This window comes from Neopelma chrysocephalum, unplaced genomic scaffold, assembly GCF_003984885.1.
Source record: "Neopelma chrysocephalum unplaced genomic scaffold, ASM398488v2 Primary Assembly neopelma1_59, whole genome shotgun sequence".
NCBI lineage: Eukaryota > Metazoa > Chordata > Aves > Passeriformes > Pipridae > Neopelma > Neopelma chrysocephalum.
In genome coordinates, this window is record NW_020897714.1 from 2,498,808 (window position 1) to 2,518,318 (window position 19,511).

At 39.6% G+C, this 19,511-nt stretch overlaps 1 protein-coding gene across 3 annotated transcripts in view; it reads right to left on the reverse strand.

Moving 5' to 3' along the window:
• PTPRR (protein tyrosine phosphatase, receptor type R) overlaps positions 1–19,511 on the reverse strand; it is a 154,184-nt gene that overhangs the window by 79,556 nt on the left and 55,117 nt on the right. Inside the window, exon 1 of one of the 3 annotated variants that reach the window (XM_027679785.1) lies at positions 4,129–4,218. The exons of the other annotated variants lie outside the window; for them this stretch is intronic. Coding sequence (XP_027535586.1) covers positions 4,129–4,143 — 15 coding nt within the window. The 5' untranslated portion in view covers positions 4,144–4,218. Of the gene's footprint in view, positions 1–4,128; positions 4,219–19,511 lie in introns of those variants that run through there. 3 annotated transcript variants of the gene reach the window in all.

Consider the following 19,511-nt stretch of genomic DNA (forward strand, 5'->3'; position numbering starts at 1 on the left):
GATGCCTGGTGACCAGTACTTTCATGTGGTACTTTGGAGTCCCTTTCTTTGCAGACAATATGTAGTGGAGAAGAGAGAAAAGAGGACTATGTCAGATGGCCACAGAAGGCTGGAAGGTTTTCAATGCTTCTGGCAATTTCTGACAGGAAGTTGATAAATTCTGCCTCAGCCAGTTGACTTGAGACAAAAAAGATTTTTTTATATTATTTTAAACTTCCTATTCAGAGCCATAGGGCAGCTTGCTGCTCGAGGATGCAAGCAAATATCTCCCTTCCTAAACTGAGCTGCCTAAAGAGAATTAAATATCCATGGGTCAGATATCACACTGGAAATACGGCTATGGTTCAAAAAGAAAGGCAACATTTTTCTCAAAGGAAAACAGCATCACACATTATGACTTGTTCTTTAACAGAATTTATAAGCTATGACATAAAACTATAAAATATTTGCTTTCCTTTTCCACTATAAATTTGATTTTTCCATCAGAAAAACTGAGTGTTTTTCTACTTTTCTCCTCTTTTCCCCATTTTTTTTACACTAATGGCATTGTCAGGTCTTGATGAATCAACTGAGATCTGCTCTTACCACAAGGCTGAGCTTTAATTAAGCTGAAAGTATCGAATTCTTCAATTTAAATTAGCCTTTGTACCCCGGCATTTTCAAAATGCAAAATCTTCTTCTCTTTGCTTCTTCTTGCATTAGACAGACATCCTCAGTGATTGCAAAACTGCTTCAACTTTACCATTGAAATAGAGAGATGTCCTGAGAGGAGACATATGGAGATATAAGAGATGTGAGCACTTTTTCTTCTGTACCCCAGACTGGCTCACTCCAGCCATGGCACACCTGACAAGAATTAGTTTGCAGCTTTGAAGCTGTCACTACACTGAAACAGCCTGGTCTGAAGATCCTGAGTAAATGAGAAAGGGAGTAGCTGCTAAAACAGAAAGGCTGTCATGAGGGACCCTAGTGATCCATTAGGATGGCATAAAGAGTGCAAAACTGCTTGCCTAAGACAGTGACTCTGAGTTACAGGGATAATACTAACTGTTGTTACTGAGTGAAATCAGCAAGCATAAAATCAAAATGCATTCACTTAAACATACTTGAGCCAGGGATCAGAACACATTAATTGAGATATTGTTATACAGTGTGTTAAGACCTCACTGATAAAAACACAGAAATGAATGGCCAGAAAAATATCTAGCTTCAGAGGAAACAGAAGATCTTAAGGAACCTATAAGGAGGTAATAAATTCTTATAGATTTAGTATGCTGGGATTATGGTTCATCATATCCAGGGACAATAATAATAATGGCCCATCTTCGCGAACGAAGATTTGGGGAAAGGTCTTTTTCCTTTCCAGCCTGCGCAATGGATTTTTTAGGTGAGACACAGCCTGCGCTGAACTGAGCCCACCCTTTAATCCTAAGGTTCATCTGCCGGGGCCAAGCAAGCTTGGACAATGGCAGTGAGGTCCTCGGGACGTAGGTTTGTTTAGAGTGTCCTTCTCATAGATGGATGGCCTCACAGGGCTAACGGGTTCCATCTGCCCGGGAGGGACTGGGAATCGAACCCGAGTCGCAGCGCTGAGAGTCCCGCATGCTAACCACTAGGTCACCAGGGGTCCCACCAGGGACAATAAAACAGTGAAACTCCAATATCTTTAGGAGAATCTCATTTCCTTCTACCAGGTCTGAATTTGGTCCACTGTGCCCTTTAAAAAATAGTCACCAAAGGCTGCAGTGTGTGTGTGTTGCTCTGTAACAGCTATGTTGTCTTTCATGGCTCTGGGGGAAGCCTGAAGACTCCAGTATTCTGTCAGTCTGGCACCAGCCTGCTAAGAAATCTCATGTGGCCTTGCAGCCAAAGATTTCAGGACCCTTTTAGGAAACCTTCTAAGTGGGTGGGAAGAAATTTGTCCTTAAGCCTTATCTCAGGATGCTTCTTGTGCAGCAATAAAGATTTTTTTTGTGACTATTCATCCAAAAAAACCCCAAGAAGTAGCTGAGGAAGAAGCATTCTCATATTTTTTATAAGAACCTTGCCTTGCTCTCCACTGAGGGGATCTGTTTCTCATTGCTGGTGTCAGTGTGAAGCTTAGTTCCTTCAATTCATAATTTGCAATTATAGCAAAAATTAAGTAAGAGTACCATAGGCTGCCTTTTTCTACATCAGACAGCACAAGAGAGTACATTTGCCTCTTCCTATCAAAAGGAAAATTAGCAATCCAGAATCTGTCACTTTAGGGATGGGATTTCTAACTCAATCATTGAAAGAGAATGTACAGAAATGCTTGATAAGATCCTGAGAGCACCTGCTTAAGAGTGAGCAGAACATCACAAGAGCTCTGTGTTCTCTATTACCCTTTTTGTTTTTGCGCTGTATGTATAAAAGCATAAAGCAGGAGGGGACCAGACTGGAGACATATCAAGTTCATTATCCTGTGGTCAACTCTGGATGCTTATGGAAAATGATAGAAACAGGGCAAGATTAGTCTTTTCCCAAGTTCCTTCTGACAAGATCACAGCTAATTAATTGCTATTCAGCATAGGCAATGAGTCTCCTCAATTACAAGAATGTTATCATACTGACACTATCTGGGATGAAGGCAACACTTGGGGACATTATATTCTGAACTCTGGCATGCGCCTCTGAAAGGTGACTGAAATTTAAGTCTGACCTGAGGGTCCAGTGTAAAATTGCCTTTCTGCATATTCTTGACTACAAAAATTTTTGTTGTAAAAAGAGAAAAAAGAAAACAAAAACAAACAAACAAAACTGAAAAGAAAGAAGATAGAGAAGAGAAAGGAAAAAAGTCTTAACTATTCCAATCAGTAGAAAATTTCTAATTAATATTATTGCACCATTCTGATGGCATGCCTTGATACTGTGTTGACTATAATCCACAAAGGTAGAAGATTAGGATACAAAACTGCTAATGGATGAAGTAGAAATGTAACAATACCTATACATTAGACAACACTATAAACCGTCACTAAGAGAATCACTCCTAGAATGGAAACCTGTTCAACCATTTACAGAGTATAATTACAAAATGAAATCATTATGAGTTCTCACACTACCTGTAATAAAATGTGAAACTAACCCCTGTAAAGTAATCCATCTAAATAAATAAAGCACTAACGTAGATACACAAGTTGTGTCTTACTGTGTTCCTCTAGCTGCTCCTTTTTCTCTGGAAAAGAAAAGGCTGAAACATCCCAGTAAGACAGCACTAATCATTTACCTTTTGTTCATCCGTAGTGTTTATCATGGATCACAACTACCTCCCCAAGGAGGTTACAGTTTTGAATCTGCTGCCGCTGTTGGCAGTAGCAACTTGTTGACCCCACAGGAGGACACCCTGGAGGACTCATTTTCCTCAGCAATTACTGACCTGGATATTGAAACTGTAGCGATGGTTTCTACGTTTATCCAATCCAAGTAAAACAGGTAGTTTGAAGTAAAGGAGTTTTCTGCTTGTAGTGGAAAACTTGAGAAGACAGAGTTCCAGAAAGGGAAACTCAGCACATAGAACTACGAAAGATCATTCACAACTGAAATCCTACAGGGGCTTTTTGATAAAGATTTTCATGTTAAAGGAAAGAAAAAACTCACCAAAATGCTAACATGAAAGGGATGAATGTATAATACAGTTTCTGAAACAATATTTTTAGGATATTACAATAAATCATAATTTGCCAGGTCAAGTTCTGCCTCTTAAGAGAAATTCAGAGATGCCTCCCTTTCTTATATTTCACTTATCATCAATTATATCCTTTCTGCAATGAGCTTCAAATACACCATTCCTTTTCTATGCGTTTGTTGCTCCCCTCTAGACTCATCTGATCCTATCACCACAGATGTTTTCTCAAACCTCTAGCTTACGTGAATATACAGGAGCAAAAATAATCAAGAATGAAGAAGATTAAAGGTGAAAGTATAGGCCTTCACAATACTTTTGTGAAAAAAGATGAGAAGCAAATCAACAAATTATACATGCTAGGAATTTTACATATTTAAAGGCCATTGGTGTTCAATTCTATTTTGGTGCTAAAACAAAAATAAACACCCCTATTTACTTAAGCCAAACAAAAGAGAAAGCTCAGAAAAGAGTTGTCTTACCTGCCTGTGCTCCATTTATTTATATATGTTCTAAGAAAGTTAACAAAAATGCTATAAAACTGGGGGGGTGTGGTGTTTTGTGCTAAAGCAAATACTGAACTGTGGCCAAGCTGTGGGTCCCTCTATCTGAGCACCCTGCTCTGCTGCTTGCACAGTGACAGCCTCTATGGTTAATTAGTGTCACAGTGTTTCATCTTGTCACCCTCATCAGACAGCCTTAGCTGTACAACCAAAAAAAGGACTACAACAAATCTGGCAGCAAAGTGTGAAAATACCTGCATTTTCTTTCTATTTTTCCCCCTAAACACATTAAATTTTCCTTCCTATTGCTGTTCAATGATTTGAGATTGCAGGCACATAAGGCATCAGGTTAGCCCCTTTGGCTGGCTCAGGTGCCTATTACACATCCATAGAAGATTTTGGCTTTTATAAAACTATGTGAGTCATGTCACAGCAACTTTACTGTCTCACATAGTCCATGAATCCCACGGGAGCCAGTATGTCCCTAGCCAGCATTATGCAACTACAACAATGCGTTTTGCCAAGTGTCACTCCAAAGGCACTTTGCCCTAAACCAAACTTGTATCTGAGGTGCACTGCCTCCTCTCCTGTTTACCTCTCCCTCTACAATGTGATTTTCTTCAAAAGACCTGCCCTTTTATGTGGTCCACATTAAACTTTAAATTATGTCTGTAAACTAAGATAAAATTCTCCTGAGTATAAAATCAATTATTCTAGTGATTAATTAAAGAAGATTCATGTTTCTATGCATCAGCAGTTGTCTGCAGTGACCTACTCAAACTTACACATAATATATTTGTGCCAAAACACAATATGACTAGAAATATAAATCTTGAGACACTTAAATACTTCCAAGGTCAGGGAGCAATTACCAAATAAAGTGGAGTGAAAATCACCTGAAATAGCAGAAAAATTACAGGCATACATTTGAGTTTACAAGAACCAGTGAAAAGCACTAAGAAATGCTCTGGACCTGGAAAATGTTTCTGTTTAAGTCACCTGATTTCTAATGAGGAGACACTGAAGCTGCAAAATATGCAAATCTGCCAAAGAACCCCAGATTTCATATGTAGACTGCAAAATTCTGTGTGCTTGTTCAAAGAGTATTTGGGTAATGAGAAAAAAGAGCTCTAAATTGGTTCTGTATAAACATTAGGAAAAAGCAATAGGAATAGGTTACTTTGATTGCTTCAGTCCTGATTAGTCTAGAGAGGTTCGGTATATTTGTCTGTTGCTTTTCAAGATGTGACATTGTACAACTTCACTCACATTTTTGCTAGAGAAGAAATCCCTCACATCTTACACGGAAAATCTTTGTTTAAAGTAAGCATAATGTTTCCTGGAATTATGCATTTCTCATGTAGCACTAAAGAACAATTTTGGCTCTTGATCAATTTTTCATGAAAGCATATACATTTAAATATTTATGCATGTTATGAGCTCTCTGAAATAAATTAAAGACAGAAGTAGCCCTAATGAGAAGTATAGGATTAATCCAAGTAGTCAAGGCAGCTGTGTGGTCTCCCCTCATACTGATTTTCAAGTGAATATTCATTAAAACACAAGAAAATAAAAATTTATAAAAAGAAGCGGTTTTGCCACACACGATTAATCCACAGACCTTTATACCACAGGAAACTGCTGGGGCCAAAAACTGAACACGAGGCAGGAATGGGGCTGGATGCTTAGATGGATGTTGAAAGTCACTAATGTCCCTGAAAACTGTTCAGAAGACATACTACATTCACTTGTATGTATACACTTGACTACCATACACTTGTCATACTACTTGTCATACACTTGACTACCATACCTGTCACTATCAGAAACTAAGAAGAACATTAGTGCAACTACAACAGGAGAAGTTTCTCAGTATGCTATTGCAAGGTTTGAGAGCTGGCCATCGTCCAGGGCTAGATACTGGGTTTCATTTAAGTCCTGTTTGCATGTGTAGGTACCAGCCGAGGACAACCCTAGAGAGTGCTACATTGCAGAGGATGAAGATGCCATACCAGGTGCTGAGGTGATGCCAGGGCACTCCACTGGCATCCATTGCTCAGACTGGCAAAACTACCCTGGAAGTGGGTGGGTGATATGACTAAACTGGTTTGCCTCAGTTATGTGACAGATTTACACTTCTTTTTGCAGGGAGAAGAACTAATTTCTCAGATGAGATCAGCTGATTTGGGGCTGATTTGACCAATTCTGTGGGAAGCATCAACACAAGAGTGAGAAATGTCCCATCTGTGAGGTCTGGCTCCTGGCCATGATTCCCTCAATTCCCTCACTGAGCTTTTACATGCACTTGGGCAGTGAGTCAGTCAGCTACAGAAAGACTCTATGACCTTCATTGATGATTTAAGTGTATGAGAATGCATTCAGTCTATTAAGGATAAGGTTTGTTAATGCTTGTCTTCGAGAGGTGCACTTTGATTTCCATCAGTTTTGCATTAACCTCTAGGCTTCCAGTCTCCAAGCAAAGATAAGGGCCAGCTCTTTCAGTGTGGTGTCACAAGGTAACATGCATTTACTGATCACAACTAATGAGAAGACACGGAATAGTCTTCTTTCTTCTGAAGGAAATCTCAGAAGGTAGGTTATTTCATTCTCCTGGCTTCTGAGTCATGTGGGTCATTGCTGTACCACAGTGTAAGGTAGTTAGTGGGGTGACAGTCTGAGACCATGTGCTAGACTGCCCTCACAATGCTCATTGTACTCGTTTCCCTTTACCTCTTTCCTATGGTATCATTAATGCATTATCATATGTTTGGAGGTCAGAAAGTATGTACAGGTTCCAAACACCCAATGCACTATGGATTGCAAGAGACTACCATCCCATAGCCCCACCTCAATAGGGGAGTAACCTTATCAAGAGCCCAGTAAAGTTAATAGGACTTTTACTGAGTCTGAGGGTTCCAGAATCTTATATCCTAAACGCCCACAGAACGCATGCTTGTCATTGATGAAGGGTTGTAGGAGAGGCAAAGAAAAAGCTATTTATTGTCCATGGGACAGCTTCATCATTAAATAATACCAGTCCCAAAAGGTCTCTGTATGGTGGGAGCCCTTTGGAAGGGGGAAGGAGAGGGGCAGGAGGCTGCAGTAGTTCTGTTGGGCTTCATGGCAGATTTTCTACAGCATCCTCCAAAAGTTTCTTCCTGTCTTTTTTTTTTTTTTAATTGGGAGCTGCATTTCTTCACAGACTCAGATTTACTTAATCACAAAGTATATAAGTTTTCTTAAAATAACAGCTGAAGTTAATTTCAAAGCTCTGATAGTTTTCTAGGCTTTTTCCTTCATTCATCCACCTCTCCCTGCCCTCCTTCCTTATGGTAGACTGTTGCAAAGGACAAGATGATGGAAAAGCCCAAGAGAGTTGAAAACACAGGGAGAGCTGGAAAAGCTCAGCTGAATACTATTTCAACCTTTTGTTCTTTGAGAGTCATGTATAATAAGCTCCATAAAATTTTCCTATCTGTCCTTATTCAAGATTAGCAAAAAATCGATTCCTTCCATTACAAAAGAAATGCATGGTGCTATTATGTCTGACATAACTTTTATGCACATCATGATTGTACCAGTCACATCCTACTTCATCATCCCAAAGACAGATGTAATCCTCAGAGCAAACAGATCCTATCGAGCCTGTTCAGCACAGCATTTCAGATTATGTCTTGTTTCTTCTGTCCAATTATTAAACATCTAGGTCATCATCATGGCTAGGCTTCGCGAATGAAGATTTGGGGAGGGATCTACCCACGTTTGTTACAAGCACGCTGGTGGCTAAAAAGGCCAATACGAGACAGGCATGTCCAGTTGCAAAAGGCACAGCAGAAAAACTCCTAAGGTGGTATATTCTGCAAGGCACAAATCTTTCTGCGTTGTCTTTTCTCCTCAAGAGTGATCCTGCGTGCTTTCTCAAAAGCATCGGCAGTGTTATAGATAGTGTGTCTCCAGACCTCCCAATTGGAGGCCAGAGTAGACCAGTTATGTTGATCAATATAGCCAAGGCTGAGATGTTGTTTCAGGGAGTCCTTGTATCTTCTCTTCGAGGCTCCTCTCTTGCGGCAGCCGGTGGCAAGTTCACCATAAAGCAAGATTTTAGGGAGGCGGTGGTCCTTCATCCTTGAGACGTGCCCTGCCCAGCGCAGCTGAGTTCTCAGTAACATGGCCTCAGTGCTTGTGACTGCTGCTTGTTCTAGAACAGACGTGTTAGTCACATAATCTGACCAGTGGATGTTTAGGATTTTACGGAGGCAGCGTTGATGGAAGCGTTCTAGGAGTGGCAGGTGGTGACGGTAGATGACTTGAGATTCAGATCCATATAAGAGAGTAGAGAGCACTATGGCTCTATAAATACTGATCTTTGTACTTTTCTTCAAGTGTTTATTTCACCAAACTCCTTTATGAAGCTTTCCGAAGGCACTATATGCCTTTGCTAACCCGTTGTCTATCTCTCCGTCAATCTTACCATCCGAGGAGATGAGGCTACCTAGGTAATTAAACTGCTGGACTGATTTGAGCACTGATTCACCAATGGTGATATGGGGATGATGGAAGACTTCCTGAGGTGCCGGTTGATAGAGAACTTCTCTCTTCTTTAAGCTGACTTCCAGCCCAAAGAGCTCAGCAGCGTCTGCAAAGCAGGATGTTAAACGCTGCAGAGCTGCTTCTGTGTGGGCGACAAGGGCAGCATCATCAGCATAAAGCAGTTCCCGGACAAGATGATTTAAGGTCTTAGTATGGGCCTTCAGTCACCTTAGGTTGAATAGGCTTCCATCAGTACGGTATCCAATGTAGACACTGTCCTGATCATCGAGGTCTGCCGTGGCCCTTTGGAGCATCATGCTGAAAAAGACTGTGAATGGGGTAGGGGCAAGAACGCAGCCTTGTTTCACACCATTAGTTATTAGAAAGGACTCAGAAAGTGCATCACAATAACTGACTTGGCCGTGCTGATCCTCATGGAGTGAGGTGATCATTTTAAGGAACTTGGGGGGACAACCTAAGCATTCCAAAATCTGCCATAGACCTTTTCTGTACCTTCACAGTATCGAAAGCCTTGGTGAGGTCAACAAAGATTACACAGAGACCTTTGTTCTGTTCCCTACACTTCTCTTGCAGTTGTCTGAGAACAAATACCATGTCTGTGGTGCTCCTCTTGGCTCTGAAACCACACCGGCTTTCAGATAGAATTCCTTCTGCTATAGTGGGTATTAGTCTGTTCAAGAGTATTCTTGCCAGGATTTTGCCAGCAATGGAGAGCAGAGTAATACCACGGTAATTTGAACAGTCTGATTTAATTCCTTTCTTCTTATACAAGGTGATGATGGCTGCATCTCGAAGGTCTGAAGGTAGTTCGCCTAGTTCCCAACAGCGCACCACAAACTCATGAAATTTAGCATGAAGTGCAGGGCCCCCATGTTTCCAGACTTCCGGTGGAATTCCATCAACCCCAGCTGCCTTGCCAGTTTTCACCTGCTGTATGGCCTTAAGGGTTTCTCCTAAAGTGGGGGCAGTATCCAATTCATTCTTCACTGGTTGTTGTGTGATGGACTGAATAGCTGAGTCTTGAACTACACGGCTAGTACTGAAAAGAGTCTGAAAGTGTTCAGACCATCGATTCAGAATGGAGGCTTTATCTGTTAGAAGCGTTTGACCATCAGCGCTGAGTAGAGGGCTTTGGGTTTGGTATGTAGGCCCGTATGCTGTTTTCAGGGCTTCGTAGAATCCTCTGTGATCACCCGTGTCTGCGCATAATTGTGTTTTTTCAGCTAGATTGATCCACCACCTGTTCTGTATGTCACGGAGTATGAAACTCTGTGACATACAGAAACCTCTAGGTAGAACCAGTGTAAAGCTCTAAATGCCAGAAAACCAGTATTGTTTCTTCTTGCTCTTTTTGGAAAACCCTCATTTCAGACATTAATTCTGTCCAATTATTAAAGCTCTAGGTAGAATCAGTGTAGAGCTCTAAATGCTAGAAAATCAGTATTGATTCTTCTTGGTCTCTTTGTAAACCCCTCATTTCAGCTAGTTGTTTTTGTTGCAAACAATTCTTAGTTACTGAAGTTAAAATTCCTGTTAAAACTTTGTAAAATGGTCCTCAATACATCAAAATGCCTTCCAGATGTAAAAAACCATCCCAAAATCATCCTTTTCTTTTTATCTTCAGAATTCTAAATTTAGTTTGTAGCAGAGACATATATATATATAAAATACAATAATGAAGAACAAAAGTAGAAACCTAAGACAATACAGCAACTTCCACATCTTCCAGGCAGTGATGTGGACAAAAGACTCCCACTGACTTACTCTCCTTCATAACCTTTCTCTTTTCTTTGAAAATCCAAGTAAGATTTCAGTACTGCTGACATCCTAGCTTTCTCAGGCATTTATTTTCAGATGAACAAAATCTGCCTGAACACACACACAGTGGGAATGTTATAGAAAGAGGCAAATGCTTTCCCTTTTTTTCTCATAATCATAGTTCTTTGCAGTTCCTGGGCACAGGAAGAAGAAAATTTGAAATACATATGGGGGGGCAAAAAAAAAGAAAAAGGTCTCAAAATACATTTTATTCAACTAGAATTGTGGCGTTTACATAAATGGCTGTTCTTGTGCGATTCCTGAATGAGGCTCATGTCTCGGGGCAGTCTGGATTAATTGTCTAACACAACCAAGACTTTCAAAGTAAGAAGCGATTCTTAGCCTTCAACTCTTGACAGATCAGGATCCCATTTTTAGGAAGCAAATGTCAAATAACAAGGGCTCTTTAGTGTGATGCAATTTGTCAGTATGTTTTGGATCTTTATTTGTGTTCAGCCTTTTAGCCCAAATAAGTCTGTTTATAGATATTATCATCACCATAATTACAAATTATTGGAATAAAACTTGTATTACTGACTTTCCCCCACCTACTTTAGCACTCAAAATCAACGTGAACCAAGAATAGACAACACAAGGCAACTGTGTAATTTCTGCCTCACATTTCTTTTACCATTTCAAACTTCAAAGAAAGCTAAGCAAAATTAAGCAAAACCCTCAGGGACCTCCAATTTTTTCTTAGACAAAACTTGCATTACTTTGGGTTTTATCCTGTCATTGATTCATGTGTCTGAACACATCACTTTGTCTCAAAGTTTTAGAAAAACCATTACTAGAAGTTCAGAAACAAGAAAGTAGTGAAAAGACAATCTCATGATTTTGGCAACTGTCTCAGATCTTTGACCTCCTGAAGCTGCTAATACTGAATGTATTTAGAGGCTATGAAATACAAATTCCCTTTCTCATCATCATCTGGTCAGACTGGATTTTCCTCTTCTGAACAGAGAAGGCACAGCTTAAGGGAAAATACTAACACCAAGTCTTCACAGATTTAAGGAGAATTTTACCTCAATAAGTCCTGTAAATGCTAATATTGTATTTTTGACCAACAAGTTTCTGGCTTTGAAAATGCAATACATACACTTTGTTCTACATGTCCCAATACAATCCTAAATGTCCTAATACAGGACAAGTTTTTTGACGCAACTCTTGTCAAGTTTCCTAAAATGGCTTTCAGGCTAATTTGGGCAACTTTTCTTAAAAGAGGACTCCACTTGTGAAGTCAAAGATGAAGAAGCTGTGCTGTCCTGTACTATGAGATGTTACTGCTTTAAAATGACTGGGGGACAGAGCCTAATTCATGAATCTTCAATTTCTGTCTTTTATGTTTGGATCAGAAGACCATTCTGTGTTATTTTGTTTTTTTAAACGGGCAACACAGCTGTCAAAGCCAACCTCAGATGTTTAGAATGAGAAATACAATTTTTTTTCTCTTTTTAGTCTCAGAATTGATCACTCTTAAAAAAGAATATTAAAAACTGTTTGCATGCCGTTCTCTCATTGTCACATCTTCACAAAAGCAAAACAATTCGTAATTCTTTCAGTGAGAAATAGCAATAGCAAATTCTGTGGGTAAGATTTCCTTTTCTTTTGTTCTTTCTTTCTTTCTTAGTTATTTTTTAACAATAGTCTTTAAACATAGAAGTAGTAATCTCTCAGATTTCCCCAAGTGACCATGAGCAGTGCCATTTGTGTTTGAGAGGAACTGCTCCTCTCTACAAACACCACAAGTGTACCTTTATGCACACTTCCTGCTCTTTCCTGCACTCTGGAAACCTGTGAGGTTCCCAGTCATTCTGTGGCTGCTGCTCTGCGTGGGCAGGAAAAGATGCCTGTGAAGAAACCCTCAACTTTGCCGAAACCTAGTGCATGGTTCTGATCCAGAGCAATATCTGTGTTACACCTGTCAGATCAAAACCAAAGTCCTGCAAATGATGGAAAAGGACTCATAAACTTCATTAAAAAACCCCAAACAAACAGGACATCTACCTTATTTCCTAGGAAAGAGACAACAATAGCATCTATGCTTGTTAAAAAAAGGCCGTATGGCTTCTATCTCAGTTGGTATACGAATAAAACTTATAGCCTAAACTTACCAGTGGAGGTGAGTCCACCTAAACTAGATCAGAATTTAAGTGCAAAAGCAAACCAAAACAAAAGCTACAAAGCCTCAGGAAAACTGCAGGAGCATGACTTAAATCTGTATATTTATATGTTATACTTTTTTTTCACAGTATCATGCAGAGAAAGACAGGAATTTCATTTGAGACTATGGCTTTTGTTGTCTATTTTTAATACTTAATTGTCTAGGAGCAATGGATTTTTAGCTTATTTTGAGAAAATATCTCAGTGAGATCTATCATTTACAAGATCTTGTTCCTGTTTGCTATGATAAGACAGAGATACATTTTACAAACAGTCCTAACCAGCAACTGTTTCTGGGAAGAAGATCCACTGACACTATCCCACTGAAATTCATCTGACTACCTGGGAGACTCTGGCTGCATTCAGCGGAACACAAATGTGCCAGGCCTGAACAATCTCTGGTTAGTGCACAGGAGCAAACCTAGTGGATCCCATCAGTGTCGGACTAAATACATAATATACTCTTGGCCTTAAGGGGAAGACATATGAGGAGCAGCTGAGGTCACTTGGTCTGTTCAGCCTGGAGAAGAGGAGACTGAGGGGAGACCTCATTGCAGTCTACAACTTCCTTGTGAGAGGAAGAGGAGGTGCAGCCACTGATCTCTTCTCTGTGATGACCAGTGACAGAACCCAAGGGAATGGCCAAACTTGTGTCAGGAGAGGTTTAGGTTGGATATTAGCAAGACGTTCTTCACCCAGAGGGTGGTTGGGTGCTGGAACAGGCTCCCCAGGGAAGTGGTACAGCACCAAGGCTGACAAGAGTTCAAGAAGTGTTTTGACAATACTCTCAGGCACATGGTGTGACTCTTCGGGAGGGTGCTGTGCAGGGCTAAGAGTTGGACTCAATGATCCTTGCGGGTCCCTTCCAACTCAGCATATTCTGTGATTCTGTGTGATTCTGTGAATTTACTGGAGAGCTTCAAAGAGCTTTATTTCCTGCACTACCCTCACTTCCCACTTCCCTGCTGTGTTTTACCTTCTCTTCACACAGTGCTGACAAATCATGTATTTTGGACTGCTCTCATGTCCCATGTCTCACTCCTCCAAAGACAGAGATGCCACAGTGTTGTGCAGCAGTCTAAATGTATATATTATATACATTCACCCTCTCTCCTGTCAGCCCTGAACAGCAGAGCCCCTATCATACAACTTAATATGAGGGTGTAATCCCACCCACTACATGACCCAACAGGATGGCATGACAGAGCACCAGAGATGTACAGCAGGGCTCAGCCCCATCCCTACCACAACATTGCTATCATGGCTTGGCATATAGCAGCAAGTTCAGCTTCACCAGACCAGGCTGGATCCGTCTGTGCAAGAGCAATACAATTCCTCTATATATGTGCTCACAGGATTTCTGGAACTCCAGAAACCATTATACTACAAACTATTATACTACAAAGCACGAAGAGTAGCACGTTACCTCAATGAAAAATGTGGTAGGTTACTGCTAATGTGGTACCTGATTGCCAAGGTCATTAGGGTTGGCAGGGCTCATCCTCAGTCTCAACTAATTCCTCTTCTGCCTCTTTTCTTTTAGTTAGAACTAAAACCAACAAACCTGCCTTACCAGCTTCATCATTAGATTGTGTCTAGTGGAGGAATGTTCAGTTCACTACCTCTTACAACGCTGAACAAAAATAATGTACCATAAATGGAATAACCCCATGCTGGGATGAACAAAGAAACAAAAGATTAAGTAAATGGCTCTTCCAGCTTCTCACTTCTATGGTCTTTTTCACATTAAAAATAACATTCCCAGAAAACCTTCCAGAATTGCCTAATTAAATGACTGGAGGGAAAAGAGGAAAACAAAATAGTAAAATATAATGAAAATTAACATTTTATAAAAAAATCTCTGTGGTTTAAGCAAAGGAAACAGTAAGAGGAATTCTTAAATATTCTTTGTAAATATTCTTAAATATTCTTTGTTGTTGTAGTAAAATGGTTTTCAAACTGCGACTTTTTTTTTCAGTTTAAATTTTTCCCCAAATTGGTACTTCAAGAAACAAGAGAAATAAAATCAGTGAAGCTGAATGTCATAGCTGAGAACCCTTTGCCCTCAATTCTTTATCTCCCTCTCGTCACAGGATAATCTGAATGAGATGGGAACTTTGTCATGTCAGATGAATGGTGTCTTTTTTTACCTAATTTGAAAACACATTTATGATTCATCAGTCTTTTACAATTAGGCTATGATTGGAGATTCTAAGCTGTTCATTTTGCACCTAACTGTGAAGTTCTTAAATTTCATTGTAGTTCGGTATCCTGTGTCTTCTCCTCTTGTCTTCTGCCCTAACAGCTAACATAGAGATTAGACAGATCATAGAGCAGCTCACAAATGAGAAAAAATATATTTTCAAAAATACTTTGCAAAATGCAAAATAATAATGTCTTTCAATTTTGTAGGAGTCCAAATAGATTCAATCTTTTACTTGAACAGCCATTCTGCCATATATGTAGGTAAAAAATCCAAATCTTCATTCAGTGATTCAAACTTTTTAATTTTAATATTTTTGAGATGATTTAGCAAAAGACAGTAAAATTGACACCTACATAAGAAAGGTGATGATTTTTGTTATTTAAAGCTGTTTTTTACAAACCTTTTGCACAAGAAAGAACCTGCTAATTGACAGTCTATGTTCTTAAGGAAGATGAATCTTTGGATACATGAGACTTTTTAAGGTCATATCCTTAAGATATTTATGCACACCTGTGTATTCAAACTTCAAGTACAATTGAAAACATGTAGAGCTTTAATTATTAGTAGAGCATGTGATTGTTTGCTTTAGACTCAAGAAGTATTACATCTGGTTGCAAAGAGAAGCCACAGTGCCATTCTTGGTTCAAAGCTGGTACTAAGAAGCAACAACAAACTGCCTTAGAAACCTGGAAAAGCAGAAAGAGAATTGGGAAGATAGCTTTACTGTTATCAATGTTTGGTTCCCCAGTGTGAATTCTACACTCAAACATTCAAATTTCCTTAAATAAACTTGATAAAAGGGATCATTTCGCGCCATTAGTGATATTTGCTCTTCTGTAGTGCCTTTAACTTGTTTTTCTGTATATGAGTTTCCTCTCCATAAAAAGGTTGTAAGTCAGGGTTTCCTAAAGAGCCTTATAATGAATATGACCTCAAGCTGGGCCTGCACATCTATCTACAGTGCAAACCCAGTTTCAGGCTGCTTGGAATTCTGACAACAGTGACTGTGGCAGTGCTACCCCAGCTTAGCCTCTTGTCTGACATATTCCTCAGATTTTGAAAAGACAGTCTGCCCACGACAGGTCCATCTTGTAAACTTTCCCCTGATTATGGCCACAAATAAAAAAAACCTTTAGGAGAGACAGTGAAATATTTTTTGAGCTACAAATACAGTCCAGCCCTGTAGGAACACCTGTTGCCCTGCTTTCAAATCCAAAGAGTGCTGACTTCTAGACATTCCCTGTTTATGAAAACCCAAAGGCCTCCCTCATGTAGAAAAGTGCAAAGCTCATGAAAAGACTAGAAATAGAATAATATAAATTATGCTTCTGTGAAGAAGGATCATTTTTATTTCTTTAGACAACTGTGTAAATATTGTAAAGTCTACATGATGTACTGTAAAGTCTCCATCAAAAAAAATGAAGTCTACATGAACTGCTGGCAATGGCTAAAGAAAGAAAAACTATCAATGGATACCTAGGGCCAGTAGACTTAAGTTTACTTGCTTTTTTTATTTAAATATCAACAGGGATATACATTGAGATGGCAAATTTTTCATAATTATAGAGAAAAGAAAGGAGATTCTAGAGACCTTTGGAGGGATAAGAAATAATTGGTGATAGTAATTTGATGTATATATTCTGTTCCAAAAGTAATCATACTGGATGTTGAAAAAGCCAATCAAAGGGTAAACCTGCAAATATGCTGGAACAAATGACCTCTTTCGGGAAACTGCTCCTAGCAACTTTGTACTCTGTGCCAGTCAACATGCTTATTAGAGGTCTGATGAGTCACGCAAAGTCATACAAAAATGTGAAGATAATGCAGAAGCTCAGTGATAACTCAGAATAAACATTAGGGTAGGTCAGACACACCTGGTGATTCAGGTGAAGTCCACCTGAACATCATGTAGTTAATATGACTAAACTCAAGACAATTAAAATTTTGGAAAAGCATATATAGTTCACCTGAAAATAAATATATTTTTAAAAGAAGTGATTAATAAAGTGAGTCAGGGTTCCTATCTGATAAACAAAGGAACAGATACTTCCAGGAAAACGTGAATACAATCCCTATTCAATCTCTGAACTGACTGGAAGCAGTACAGCCACATCAGGGAGGCAGTAAAATTCAGTTATTATATCTTTTATCATGGTAGTCCACAGAGAGGACTACATGCAGGTTGTCATTTTCTACCATTTTCAATTCATTAATGTCTCTCTCATGATGGTGATCAGGAGCACGACCGTGACCATGACCGCACACACTCAAACGCACACAGCTTCTATGGGATGTAATGATTTTGTAACTCTCCAGATGCTTCCAGTCCCGTAAACACTTATTGACTTTGTTTCTACTAATGAGCTGAGACTTACCCAGGCACACAAAACACCTGAGGGGCAACCTGCACAGACTACAATTAACTGTTGGTTCCTGTTTTTGTTATTTAATTAGTAACATCAATTTTGCACACTACACATACTTATCCCAAAATAGACAGGCAATTACCAACAGTCATCAAACCCTATTCTCTAAATTACATGTCAAGGATAAATGATTTTAAAGTACAAAAGTAATGTAACCAAAACATTGTTTTATGCTGTGTCTCTGCTAGATAAACCTAACAGTTCCCCACATTAAATGATAATTCCTACTTCTGCTTAGGATCAGTGGACCCAGGATATAATTATCTCATAAAAACTGTTATCTGCAGAAATCTCAGAATATGCTTTCCTACAGAACAACGTAAAGATGCAGAGTGTGCATAGAAGTGAGTTTGGCCCTGGAGCACCATGTACTTTTTGCTACTCTACATAGATATACACAGAAGAGGGCAAGGTGCTCAATATCTCTGTTTTACTTTGGATCCTGTTTCACCTGCCTGCAACTAATGGGTGCTTCACAGTTCCTGGTCCAGAGCTTTTAGGAATAGTCCATAAATGCATAACCCTGAATACTGCAGTGAATATCTATGCCAGGAAAAGCTGTCATTTCAATCCTATGGTCATATGACATAGAAAGTCTGGGAGCCAGGTCTCTGCCTACAGGACTAAACTGCCTTCTACGTCACCAAAATGAGGAAACTAAGTTTCTTAGGTTAGCTCTTGCCCTTACATGCTACAGAGGCTAGACACTGTAAATCACCAAGTGCTCCAGGTTTCTGTTGAGGCTGAAGTAAGCTGGACCTGGGGATGAAGTGAAGATGCCTTTGGCAGTGGCAGAGGTTTGATTCAGGCAAAAGCTCTATGCTTCTGCTGACCTAGGAGGACTATGATGTTGAATGAAAGCGTTTGGTATTCCTGATGAACTTCAAATAGACAGAGAGCTGTGATCTGGGATCCACTGCTGCTCACACAAGCACCAAAGTAAACATTACTACCGTGAAGACAAGGACTCCAAAGCAGCTGCTGAAACTTCATGTGGGATTGCTTAGCCTGGAGAAAAGAATGCACAGAAGGGACCTTGGCAATGTGCAAACAAAAATATCTGATGGGAGGGAACAAAGAAGATACTTCCAGGCTCTTCTCAGTGCTGCCCAGTGACAGCACATGGAGGCACTACTAAAATTACGTAAGTGTGAGTTTGCAGATACTGAACTCAATAGCAGTGCCCCCAACAGCTTCTGTAATACAGGCTTTAACCCTAAACCTTGCTTCATTCATTAGAAATGTAGCAGGACAGCATATGGAAGCTGCAGGAAGGTTATCTCCTCAGACGTTGTTATTAAAAAAAGCCTTTTTTTTCCTTTAGAACTCTCTAGAGATCACAGCACTCTGCAGAAGCTGTCAGACTGGGATAGGCTTCTGAGCCTAAATATGAATTAAAGTTTACCCAGTGTTTCTCGGTGCCTTCTCACCTGCCCAGTGTTTCTGATGCAGGGCCACAAATGTGCCATGCAAGTACATAGTTTCAGATTTTCTACTTGATCATTTCTGACCACAGTCCTTTCCCTCTATCATTTGTGAAATATGAGATTGAACCTAGACCCAGGATGCCAAAGACAATTGCTTATGCTAATGCTTGTTCTGATTCAACCATTACACTAGGATTAAGTCTACTTTGTTGTACCAGACTTACTATCACTGCAAGGCAGGACACAATCAATTTTTTTTCCTTCTGGAAAGGATACATTTAGGCATACAGATCTTTTAGACAAGGGATGAAGAGTCATACAGGATGTTGTTGAAGACAAGAACTCTCTACGTATGATAAAAGCTATCCCCTTATTTTAGTAGCTTTATCTTACTCTTCCTCACCCCCTCACCAGCTGTTATTTTTCTGTATATGAAATGTATCCAAACCATTTCACATATGCAAAAAAACAACAACAACAACAAAAAACAATCAACAAAAAACCCAAACCCAAATCAACCTCAGAATAGACCAATTCAAACATAAGACAACATGATATCCAGAAAAACAGTCACTTCAGTCAATCAACTGATAAGTCAAACACCACATCATTAGAATTGATTAGCAGGCCATTGAAGAGATTGACAAATGGCACAATGGAGTGGAAAATCTTGGCTGGGGGATGATAACAGAGCTGTAGCTTCTGATGTTGTCTATCCTTCCCTTCCACATCCTTCACAGCTTCTAATGACATGAGATATCTTTCAGAACT